This window comes from Hipposideros armiger, unplaced genomic scaffold, assembly GCF_001890085.2.
Source record: "Hipposideros armiger isolate ML-2016 unplaced genomic scaffold, ASM189008v1 scaffold_197, whole genome shotgun sequence".
Classification (NCBI taxonomy): Eukaryota; Metazoa; Chordata; class Mammalia; order Chiroptera; family Hipposideridae; genus Hipposideros; species Hipposideros armiger.
This window is the reverse complement of record NW_017731547.1, coordinates 2534925-2547745: the sequence shown is the minus strand read 5'-3', so window position 1 is coordinate 2547745 and position 12821 is coordinate 2534925. Positions and strand designations below refer to the sequence as shown.

The window sequence follows — 12821 nt, the reverse complement described above, 5'->3', positions numbered from 1 at the left end:
ACTTAACTTTAGGGAGGTTTGACTTAGTGTAGATTGCTCCTCCTAGATCATTCCATTATGCCCTATATCTGAATCTCTATCAGTGTATCTATCACATACAGTGTCACCATATGTTTATTCATGTACCTCCTTTAATATTCAATACATTTCTTAACAATAAGCACTATACTTAACTATAAATAACCCTAGCACTCAGCATCAGGCCTGGAACTTTTGGGGTAAGTATACAGATGCTCCTTGAATTACAATACAGTTACGTCCTGATAAGCCCATTGTAAGTTGAAAATATAAGTAAAAAATGCATTTAATACACTAACCTACTGAACATTATAGCTTAGCCTAGCCTACCTTAAACATGCTCAAAACACGTATATTAGCCTGCAGTTGGGCAAAATCAAATCGCTGCTGCTGCCTAGCATGATGTGACAGTATCGTACTGTATATTGCTAGCCCAGGAAAAGATCAAAATTCAAAATTTGAAGTACAGTTTCTATTAAATGCATATGGCTTTTGCACCAGTGTAAAGTTGAAAAATTGTAAGATGAACTAGTGTTTAAGTCGGAGACAGTTTCAGTATGTGTAGAATGCATGAAATAATGATTTGGAAAATGTTTGGTAGATGTTATCACTTAACAGACAAGAAATACTACACAAATATGTTAAGTAAGCGAGAGAGGTTTAGGTTGAAATAGATCAAATCCGGGATGTTAGGTAACAATGTTATAATAAGTTTTCTTTGGAGAGTAAAGGGTGAAAAATAAGTGTGGGATGCTGACATCAGCCAAAAATTCTCTTTGAGGATGGGGGGTGGGGGATATGTGTGTGTGTGTGTGTGTGTGTGTGTGTGTGTGTGTGTACTGGTAACATAGTTTTTAGAAATGTAGTAGTAATAAAGATATTTTGAAGGTTCTATTTTGGGGTAGGAGTGGGGAAGAAAACAAGAACAAGATAAATAATAAAAGTTTTAGATAGTCACAAGTGCTACTAAAGAAAAAAAATACACTTCCAGAATAAAAGATGACAAGACTGAGATGGTGGATAGCTGTGTTGTGATTAGTGATGTCAGAATGGATAAGCTGACACCTAGAGTTGGCTGATAATTAGTGTCTGTCCTGCATGAATGGTGGATAAGAGAAAAAGGGATTTCCAGAAAATACTTTTCCACCCCCCCACATTTTTGCAGTGATGTTAAAGATGCTGGCTTAATGACTAAAAATGGAGAGTTTCAGATATTCCAGAAAAGATCATCTCATCATTTTATAGAGAAAAAGCCTGAGTGAGCATGGGAAAGAATGTTTCCATCTTAAATGAAGTCGCAGAAAATAAATACAGTTCAGATTTCCATTCAAAATTCTCATACCAGAAAACTTCTCATAGAAGGGACTGCATATTCAACTCTCATTAAACATGTAAAATGTTTGCAGAATTATTATAATGAGGACATTGAAGATGAAGATACTGAAGGTCTCAAATTACGTTGACAACAGCTGATATTACTCAACAGAAACACCCCATTTCTTTGTGAAATTTCTAGTACTTGCAGTGTTTTGATGGTCATATTGTTAAGTGCTCAAGCTTGTTTGTACTTACTGAAGAATCTTTTACACTTAATTCTTCATGGAAGATTGAGAGCACAACTCATTTTCATGGATAGCCAAAAAGGGTACATTTTATATTGCTATCAAAGACCTACCTATTGGCTATAACTGCTTTCAAAAAGAATTTATTATTCAGATGAGGTTTTATGTGGTTTTGTTTGTTTGTTTGTTTGTTTGTTTGTTTGTTTGTTTCGGAAATAGGCCAGAATAAATAAATATTTTTAAAAGCTAGAGAGAAAATTATTCAAACGGAAATATTTACATGCTGACAATCACATATGATTGATGCTGTTGATTTAAACTGCTAGTACGAGTAAAAAACAGATCAGGTGGAGCTGGGAAGCTTCAGATTCAAATCTTCTCAACTTCTGACAGTTAGCAGGGCAGATATAGAGGAGTGTGATGTGGGAAATTGATATAATATGGCAATCGCTCTGAGACAAATATAAGTGGCTACATAGTTTAAAAGTCAGGGTATTAAATTGGATTTATGATGTAAGCAGCATACACTGGTAGGCGGGATAGGTTGATGTGAAGCAAAGTTAGAGCAATAACATAATGGTGGTTGTTCAAACAGGAAGGATATTGTCGTTTTTGGAGCTGCAATAGTAGAAATTAGACAGGTATTCCATTCTAGGGGAAAATGGTGCTGATAGGTCAAGAACTACATTTTCTGCAGGCCCAAGAATATAATACGGTCATAGTAGGCCTAGAACCAAGACATGGAGCCATTGACTAGTCTAGGACTCATTATAATCCTTTTCTGGGCTCAGGATAGATCCTAGATGAGAAGTTGTATAGTTTTCTGTTGCTGCATTAGAACTTAGCACAAATATAGTGGCTTAAAACAACCTTCCTTTATTAGCTCATAGTTCAGAGAACTGCCATGGGGTGACGGCGTCCTCTGTTCAAGGACTCAGAGCCCTGAAATCAGCATTAAAACCCTTCTCTCAGATCATTCTTTCACCTAATTTATCTTGGGGTTGTCATCATTTGTCATTTCTCTTTCAGGTTGTCATATATCTGGTTCTTGGTATGAAACATGACATTTTATTGTCGTGTTTTGTTTTTGTTTTTTTAGCTGAGCTATCCTGCTACCTGTTGGCAGCTCAGCGGCTGCTCAGCTCGGGCTGGACTCGAACCGCTGTTGCTCAGAGCTCAAACTTTTGAGCGAGCTCTTAACCAACTGAGCCACTCGGCCGGCCCCATGACATTTTATTGTCTATTGAACATGTTGGCTATTATGTTAGGATACTTTGGGCCCTATTTAAAGTGTTTTTTAAGTTTCAGTAGGCATTCACTCTGTTTAGGTTTGACACACAGTTCCTTCTCTACTTTTGTAGACTGTGGTTCCATGACCGTCTAGTTTTCAGAACCTTTCTGGTACTTTTTTGGTCTGTTTGATTTATGTTGTGCAGGTAGGTTTACCACTGGTCCCTGCTCATGATGCTGAAGGGTGCAGGAGAAGCTTCCCCACAACAGGGTACCTGGTGCTTGTAGGTGGGGAGGGGAGCGGGGGGAATCTCTGGTCCACTTGGGCTAAGAGCACTTCCTGGGACAGGCACTTGTTGCAGGATCTCCCCTGCATTTTTCAGGTGGAAGCTTTTTGTGGTAGGATCACTTTCACTGGTACCTTTTCACTTTCACTTTTCCCTTTAGATTAGATTCAGATTGTTTTTCAGATTGGCCACCGGTATGTCTGGGTGGGGAAGGGAGGTCTTATGTCCAGTGGTGAAGGAAAATACTTTTTCCTGGTCACTTATTGTCAGCAGGACTTCCAGTTGTTCTTCCTTGCAGCTTCTGCAGGGCTCACCTGGGGTTTTCAGTGAGACTTCCGTTTGATCTCATAGAGGGAGAGCTGATTTGAGCTGTTTCCTGTTACTAAATTGGGTTAGCAAATGCTGGGCCTGCATCACTTTTTTCTGTTGAGAGGGGTTCATAAGATGCCCTGCCATGAAGTTGTTCATCTATTCTGATGGTCCCTAGCCAATTCACCTTCTTTAGACCTTTCAAAGTTCTCCTTTGGTTGTCTTACATTACTTCTAGGATATATATTAATAATTGTACTTATAGATGGGGAGAGAGGAGTATAAGCCATCTTATCTGGACTGGAAGTCCTCTCTGTGCCTTTTAAGTGCTCATCTAATTAGGTCAGGTGCACTCTGGATAATCTCCTAATCAACTATGCAATATATCATAACCTAATAATTGGAATATATTCCATCACATTCATAGGGCTGGTACTCAAGGGAAGGGGCTACTACAAGGGTCATTGTAGAATTCTGTCTACCACAGAAGACATATGTGAATGTACTGAAGCATTAATTAGGCAGTTATCATCTTCTGGAAGGTCAGAACCTGTTAAGATTGTGAGAAAGCCAACTACGGCTATACGTATTCTACTTACTTTAAATGAAGTAGATCTGGTACCAGAAATACTTAATAAAAACCAGAATATTCACATAACATTTAGAATTTAATGCGGAATTTTAGAGGATTGATCTAAGTCTTCATTTCTGGCCATGCAAGTATCTTCTGTGTGAAAAATATACTAGCTGAAAGATGTCTTAAAAGACTTCACCACCACTCCCCATTTATATTTTATAGTTCTATGCAATTACTTTGGCTGCCAGCAATTCACATAGGAAATAAAGGTCAGTGATGATTCTGACTTTAAATTTTTAGAGCAGGTTTATACTTAACACTGTGCACATTTATATAGCTTGCACAAAATTTATGACTATTATGATTATCGCTTTAGGTTTCAATACAATGTGCTCTAACATAAACCAGGATTGAAAAATTTAAGCGAAATTTGCTGGACTGGTCAATATACAAAAAAAAAGTTTTCTGGCTGCATTAGGAGAAAAATCCTTCACTATGTTTCAATTGCAAAGGAAGCATGAGCTAAAATTTGATTTCAGATACTCATGGTTTGGGGTGATACTTTTACTGGAGACAATGAGAATTGACTTAGGTAGCCGAGTTTTGAACTCAGGTTTTACTTTTAAGTCTTTCAGATTGCAACCTGGGAGGCTCCAAGCAGTAACTGGGTATTTTGTATCATTCACACAAAGATTAAGAGGCATATATAGACCATAAAATGCTTTACAAGAAATAAGGATTTATTTTTAAAAATCATTACATGAACTAAATGTATATTCAAAAAGAAATGAAGGGCCGGCCGAGTGGATCAGTTGGTTAAGAGCTCGCTCAAGAGTTTGAGCTCTGAGCAACAGCGGTTTGATTCCCAGCCTGAGCTGAGCAGCTGCTGAGCTGCCAACAGGTAGCAGGATGGCTCAGCTTATTAGAAAAATGAAACTTGAATATACTCATGAAGCAAAAAATTCAAGAAATACCTATACTGCCCTTTTTCTTTAGTTGTTTACAATCACAGCAAACCAAAGTGTAACAAGTTTAAGAAAAAGGTAATTAAGTTCTAAGGGTTTGTTATCTCATTACTTCTAAAGATGAAATATACTTTTTCTCTCCTTTATCATGCAATATCTGAGTAAATGAAAGGCAAATTAAGAGGGTTGTTAAAAAGCTAAGTCGAAGAGCAGGAAATGGAGAACAACAGGAAGAGACAAGAAAGCACAGAAGACTGGGTTTGAACAGAGTTGGGAATGTTGGTTGTGGTAGATGGTCTCTGATTTGCTCTTTAGATAGACTCTGCATCCTTTTCTACTCTGCTCTATGATTTCAGGAGGCTTATCTTTACTAGCTTTATAAATCAGTCTCTCTTGCTTTGTCTTCAGGTTAGGTTTGGCTAATGTGAACTACCAACAGGAGATTAAAAGTGAACTACCAACAGGAGGAAAGGAAGGTAAGAATATTTATTTCCATGAACCATCCCCCAAAAAACCTTTAGGTTGGCAGTGGCTGCCATATGTCTATTTAAGATCAAAGCTCTTGTTGGGTGGCCTTCTATTACAATTACAGGACATTCTGGGTAGCTGGAGCTACTCTTTCTCTATGCCCCTTCCAGCCTAGTGGTGACAATACTGGCTTCTCACAGTTGCTAGCCTCAGGGTACTTCATCATCTCTTGGTTTCCCTTCATTCCTTACACACTTTAGTAAGTAGTCTCTTCATTAAACACCATTCCTCATCTTCTTCAAGAGTGCTATTAATTTTTGGCTAGAACCCTGACTGATACATTGGTAGTGGGGGATAGGAGAAACTTCAAGGTAGCAGTGTTAGGGTGTGATAAACTGCTGGAGAGCGAGACAGGAAGAGTAGGTTTTCAAAGCTTTTTACACTACTCTATGAATGTAACATGACTTTATATTAGTGACTGTAACAAATTCTTAAATTGCTTAATTATTTTGGCTGGGTTCCTGTTTCTTTGCATTCACATCCAAGATAGGACATGGCTATGAGATATCTGGGATTTACATGACTAGATAAGACTATTAGGATCTATCTGTATTGCTTATATCACATTAAGACATTTCTTGTATGGAATCAGGATCATCCCAACCCAGTGTACATGCTACGTTTTTATTGAAATTCAGTGACCCTCTATGGTATGAAATTTGCTTTTACTGTCAGATAAGACAGTATTGTTGGACTTTTTAAATATTTCCTTCTACTCTTGAATAGAAATTGGGGAAAGTCCATTAATTCATTTAGGAACCAATAATTCAGTTCAGACTGTTAAATTTAGATTCAGATTGTTATATTTAAGCATCACTCGAAAAGCAGACCTAATGTGGGTGACTATGGTTTGTCCATCACTACAACAGCTTATATAGCTGAGAATTCAGGACTCAGAATTTTCTCTCTAACCAGAATCTACTATTTTTTCACGGCAAATAGGACAGGTGGCGTTATCAGCCAGCCAGCGATCAATGCAGTGGATATGATATTCATGGGAGCAAGGTAACACGCGAAGCCTGTTGCCTTCTGTGTACTCTGCGGTGCAAATGGTACAGGTATTTAATACATCATTTTTACCAAAATATCTTATAGCCAAGTTGTCAATCTGTGCTTTGGTGAGTCCTATAGATTTTATATCATCATTATTTAAGAGAAAAATCTGGTCCAAAGCAACGGGACCCCAAGAGTCATTTTCATCAAATGATACTGGGGTCACAGATCTACTGTATAGTCTGATTTCTGATGAGCCTGATGATAAGCTTCTTTCGTCAAGTCTCTCAGGTATCAGTGAGCTGGTGTCTGAATAGTCATCATTGGAGATGGAACTCGACATAGGGCTAAAATTAGAACTACACATGTAATTGGAGTCTGAACTAGAGATCAATGGGGGAAGTGAATGCAAATCAAAGAAAGGACTTGAATTGGAATCAGAACTCCAATCACCATCAGAAATATCTATTCCAATGGGTGACTCTGCATTTTCCATGTTTTCACTCGAAGGTGAGAAACTAGGCTCTAAATCATTGTCACCAGTCATAAGGTTACTTGTATCACTAACATCTGTCATTCTCTGCCGTGAACTGCTTTGAGTTGCAACAGGTGTTGTATCATTTAAACTAGTATTTAAAAGTCTATGAATGGGAACTCTGATAGTACTGACATGAGCTCTCATATCTGCCTGCTCAGAATGTGAAAACATATGCCTAGGTCCTCCTTGTTCACTTTCTAAAGTGACAGTGTTGATTGTTGTCTCAGATGTTATCTGGGTTATACTAGCTATATTGTCTGTCTGAGAATATGCTCCAGGATGAACTGTTCGTACTTCAGAATCCAAGAATATGGTGGGACTTACGTGTCTCAGTCCCCAAGATTCATCTTCCCTGGTTGTATCTGGGAAAGATTCTCTTTGAATGGCATTCCATGTTCCAGGAGTTGCAAAAAGACCCCTATTTTGCAAATCAAGTCCAGTTATTTGCTGTCTCAATGTTTCTTGGTGCTGAATTCTAGAAAGTCTCTCGGTCACGTTTATCAGAGGCTGCTCAAAAGTTGGAGATGAGACCCCCTGAGGAAGTCTTTGGAAAGCTTCACTCATTGAATGTGGAGGTGACCAACTTGCAATTCTCACTCTGGTTCTCTCGTTTACCAGAGGCTGCTCAATAGTTGGAGATGAGACCTCCTGAGGAAGTCTTTGGAAAGCTTCACTCATTGAATATGGAGGTAACCAACTTTCAATTCTTGCTCTGATTCTCCGATGGTCTGGGCTTCTGCTTCTTGCTCTTCGCTGACCTCTGGTGGGTGGGACTTCCATTAATGCTTCAGTTATACTTTGTTCTGATGTAGATGGTCTTGTAAATGTTGATTCAGAGCATAGATTTTCCACAGGACTTGGGTAGTTTTCAATATTTTCTCCTCTGGGAAGTCTTGTAGATGGTACATACTCATTCTCTAAATCTGAGTTCTCATTACTAAGGTTAAAATGTATTTCTGAATAGCATGTGGCATTACTTGTCACAGTTTCAGTGTCTTTGAAAGAGCGAAGCCAATTTAGAAGAGATTCAGAACTCGACACGCCATCTGAAGAGTCACCTCCACCTGTTAACAAAAAAAGGGGAGGGGGCACAGAAGGGAACTACCAAAGTCAGAGTCATCATAAAATAGCATGCTTGAACTTTGTTTCAAAAACAAACAAAAAGTGGTAACTTAAATACTCAGATATTTTCAACAGATTTCACATTTATAGAGTTAATATTTTGTAAACTTCACTGTAAATTGACAAAAGCAGGAAAGTTTCCATTCCATCTGAAAAGAGTGAGATAATCCTAAATAAATTTAGAGAGTTGTTTTTTCAAAAGGGAATCTGGAGGAAATCTATTTTTAATATTTCATCATATACACAGCCCTGTGTACCACTGTGGGAGGAATGTTGAAATTTTTTTTTTCACTCCGCTGTCAAAATACTAATGCAGTTAAACAAGTCAAGCACCAGTTAAGGTACAGTGCTAGTTATTTTAGTTCAAGTTACATTATTGTCTAATTCTCATTAGTGTACAACATTACTTCTAGGCTTTTGACTTAAGTGCTTTTGATAATACATAAAGTTGTTTTAAAGTATAAGACTATTGTGGCCATTGCCCAAATATAAAAAGGTTTATAGATTTAAAAGTATTTGAATACTTAATATTACTAAGATTTTTAATTGATATGAAATTGAAAATTAGATCAACTTAATAGACTGAATCTAGCATAGTACATATATGGCCATATTCAAGAACCAAACTCTTCTTTTAGATAGTAAAAGGCTCTACTTCACACTGGGAAAGAAGCACCAGAAATGAGGTAAAGTAGGGTTTCTCAACCTTAACACTATTGACATTTTGATATTGGACAATTCTTGGTTTGGGGGAGTTATCCTGTGCATTGCGCGATATTTGGCAGCATTCCTGGCTTCTGCCCACTGGATGCCAGTGACACCCACCCACCTACCTGTGACAACCAAAAATATATTTATACATTGTCAAATGCCCCCAGTTGAGAACTACTTGATTAGAATATGAAATATTTTTTTTGCTGTTGAGGAAGTCACTTATCTACATAGAAAAAAGATTATTCAGGAAGTAGGAGGAACTTTCAAGGAGGTGGAAAACGAAGGAAAATATCAATTGGTTGTTTCACACTGTTTCTCAATTAAAGCAACTCAAATGTGAATCAGGGGGAAAAAATCTACCTTGAGATTCTCACCAAAAATCAAGTAAATGACAGTTCTTTTTAAAGGAGAAGTTACTTTGCACCAAAACAATCTGTGGCACTTCTATGTCATCTCTGGTTGACAATTTACTTTTATGATGTTCTTTATCCATCTCACCCTATTCCCGTCAAAAGTGAAATATACCTGTATTTTTATCTGAGTTTTCCTTAAGTTGCTGAAGTCTTCTCAGCAACTCTTCTTCAGTACTTCCCCCCGGGTTGTTTAGACAATTGTTATCCCGCATAAGCTTGTAATCATCTTCGCTCAAGTTATTCACAAATCGATAGAAATCTTCTTCCCGAACCAATCGGTCCATCTGACTTTGGCACCGGGCGTCGGGTTCATCTTTATGGCTAAAATCTGAGCTTTCCATTGTGATGAACAAGTGGAAAACTACCTGAGTTTTACGACCTGGCATTGAAATACAGTTAAATAAATTATAGTTTTCTTCACTTTCTGCTTCAGTGAGACCGCCCACATTGCCTCGGTTAGATCGTACTCGGTCTACTTTACTACCGCCTCTTACTTTACGACAGTGCCACACTTTGTGGTGATGCGTCGAATGTCAAGATCCATCCGCGTTTGTCTCAAAAGCTGTTTCTCACTGTTACGTAAGCATCCATTACCGGCCCGTGCCAAAATACGGCCTGGATTCAGATTAGGTTTCACTTCATTCCAAACCGCAAATATTGTCGAGAGTTTATTTTATACAAAGCGGTCCATCATATATCCTTTAACCCACATGAGCCTATTCTCAGGCTTTCAGGAGGCTTTTTCAGACTCTGATATGCTGTAGTTATTTGTATGTAAAATTACAGATCCCGAATGTAGCTAGTTACATTGTATATGACCGCTTTCTTCAAAATGCCATGGCGAAGTCATTCTAGTTAAATGTAACAATTCTCATTTTCAGGCACCCAGGGACTTCTTTTTTTCCTCTTCCTAATTCCTTAGATCATAGACACTCACTAAGAAAACCCACAATTTTTGATACTTCACCAGGGTCAGAGCTGAATCTGTTTAATTGGGTCCTTTTCCTTTTAACTCAATGTCTTCATCTTGTGTTTATACAATCCCTCAAACTTCTGTTAAAAAAATTAAATTAATGAATTAATTAAAAATGTCAGGTTTTCTGCTCACCCAGAGAATCCCTTAAGGAATTCTCCATAAATGCATCCAGTTTCATTTTTGTTCCCCTTTCTTATAAGTATTACAAATAGTACTTAAACAAAACTAGCCCAACTATCACAGGCACTTTTAAAACAGATCTGTAATAGTTATTTTGCCTACCATAATGAGTGCTGACTTTGCTGATTTCGTTCCATGTATGTTAGTGCAGCCAGGATGGCAAGGTAAAAATAATGCTCATTTGCTATCCTATCTGAAGGAGACTTCTAAGAGTTTCTGGACTCATTAATATTACCAGTCCCACTTATCACTTGCTTGGGAATCCTTCATTCAAGTTGTTCATATAAAAACAAGATTTGGCTACTGAATTTGAGACATTATTCAATTTGACTTATTTAATAATTAAATCGTCTAACATAAACTGAGTCAGTTACTGCCCTAACCACTAGAGATATGTTAAATGTTGCAGCAGTATGCACTCCCAAGTAATTCTCACTCCAGGTGAGGGAAACATCGCTTAGAAACTATCAAAATACAGTATGCTATATGCTATAATAGATTTATATATGTAGTATTGTGTAAGTACAGAGACCTGCATGATGATTAATGGGAGTTGGGAAATGTTTCACAGAGATATTACATTTAAATCTGAATGTTTAAATATGAGTTTCTACAGATGGAAAGTGGCAGTTGTGTTTGTGTTATTGAAGAGAGACTATGTCAGACAGAAGTAATAGACTTGAAACCTCAGCTTGTTTGGGCAACTGTGGCCATAATTTGAGGGTTGAGTTGGAAATGTTGTGAAATTAATCCCAGAAGGAAAATTGACACAGAGTATAAATTGAGTTTTGAATTTTTTTTCTGTAAGAAATAGGACACCGCTTAAGACGTTTTATTTTTTGAGAACAAGCAGTGGATTTTATTTTTGCCTGCTTAGCATCCACTTTACATACTTACGATAATAGCACCCTGATTTTCCTGGGGGAAAAAAAACCATTCTCTAATCTTAGTCCAGTTGGTTTAGGTTTAACTGAATTCACTGCCATGGCTAAAGGAAAGGACACCTGATGCAAAATAACATATTTCAAATTGCTGATTATGGTGATTTTTTTTAAGCTGAGCCATCCTGCCACCTGTTGGCAGCTCAGCTCAGGCCAGGAATTGAACCGCTGTTGCTCAGAGCTCACACTCGAGCGAGCTCTTAACCAACTGAGCCACTCGGCCGGCCCTATGGTGATTGTTTTAAGCATGGGTTTGTGACTGAAAGTACATTTAAGAATTAAATCTGAGATGTTACCTGGAACTACTGAAAATGAGAAATTATTTTCCACTGTGGTTCTTAAGCTGGTAGGATGTAAACCTAAAGATGCTTGTGGCTATCTTGTGTACCTCTGAAGGAAGAAAATCAACATAGAGACTGAGGAAAATAAAAAGGGAGAAAAAGCCACATACCTGAGGAAAAAATTTGAGAAGTACTTCAAGCTAGATGTGCTTTAGTATTTTGAGATCTATAAACCAGTGTATTTCATTTTTTTTAAATGTTAGCTTGCGAAGGATTTCTGTCATCTAAGATTGGAAGGGTCCTAATAATTGCAACAGGATAGTGATATGATCAATGATCTAATCAGGTGTCAAAAATAATTTTTAATAAGTTTGCCATGTTAAGACCTATTTGCTATTGTGCTTTCTATAAAGTTAACATTTATATAATGTAAGTTTGATTGGGCTTAGTCTTTATGAAAAAATAAGAAAATATTTTTTTCTATCATTTATTTAATAAGTATTAGGCACTGGAATTGTATATGATTAAGTTGAAAGAAATGAACAGTCATTTTCATTTGATTATGAATTAAATGTGGTTATGACATATAATGTCAATTCTGTTAGATAAACTTCCTACTTCACTACCATGAAGTCCTTTTAAAATGTCCCTATTTTTGTATGTATTACATATATTATACACTATATTCTGATACCTTGTCCTTATGATACTCATTTAATTCTCAGATGGAAAGAAAACATCCTGAAGTAAAGTACCACTGAACATTTGCTTAATATTAAGGAACAAAATGGTCTTGGTGGGAACAAAAATGTCTTTCACTGATGCATTAATAAAGAGTGCGATAATATGACCAGTTAGCTCCCTGGTGAGATTTTTAGGATGCCTAAGTTTAGCAAAGTCTTAGCGTGAGTAGGTATGTACTTATGTATGCACAAGCGCATATATGTGTGGTGCGTTTAAAATTTTAAACAGATATTTGGTTAGGTTGGCTTAAGTCTAGTTTCTGGATACTAGTAATAGGTCTATTTCACTTGTTTTTGTTTTTTTCTGATGGCTTAGGTACATTTTATTGGTTTTCTTTCAGAATCCTTCTACAAGAATCAATTTAAAATCCAAGCCCCTAACAAGAGAGTGAGTACACTTCTCCTTTTCCTCAGAGCCCGCTCTCCCTCTCCATTTTCATTTTC

General features: G+C 37.3%; 1 protein-coding gene across 1 annotated transcript; it reads right to left on the bottom strand.

The window, feature by feature from the left end:
- Window positions 1–6383: 6383 nt before the first annotated feature.
- On the bottom strand, window positions 6384–9597 carry LOC109388448 (E3 ubiquitin-protein ligase RLIM-like). Its single transcript, XM_019653148.1, has 3 exons — window positions 9369–9597; window positions 7702–8071; window positions 6384–7590 (listed from the first exon to the last, which is right to left on the bottom strand). Exons 1-3 carry the CDS (start codon window positions 9595–9597, stop codon window positions 6384–6386), a joined length of 1806 nt encoding a protein of 601 aa, XP_019508693.1.
- Window positions 9598–12821: the final 3224 nt, after the last annotated feature.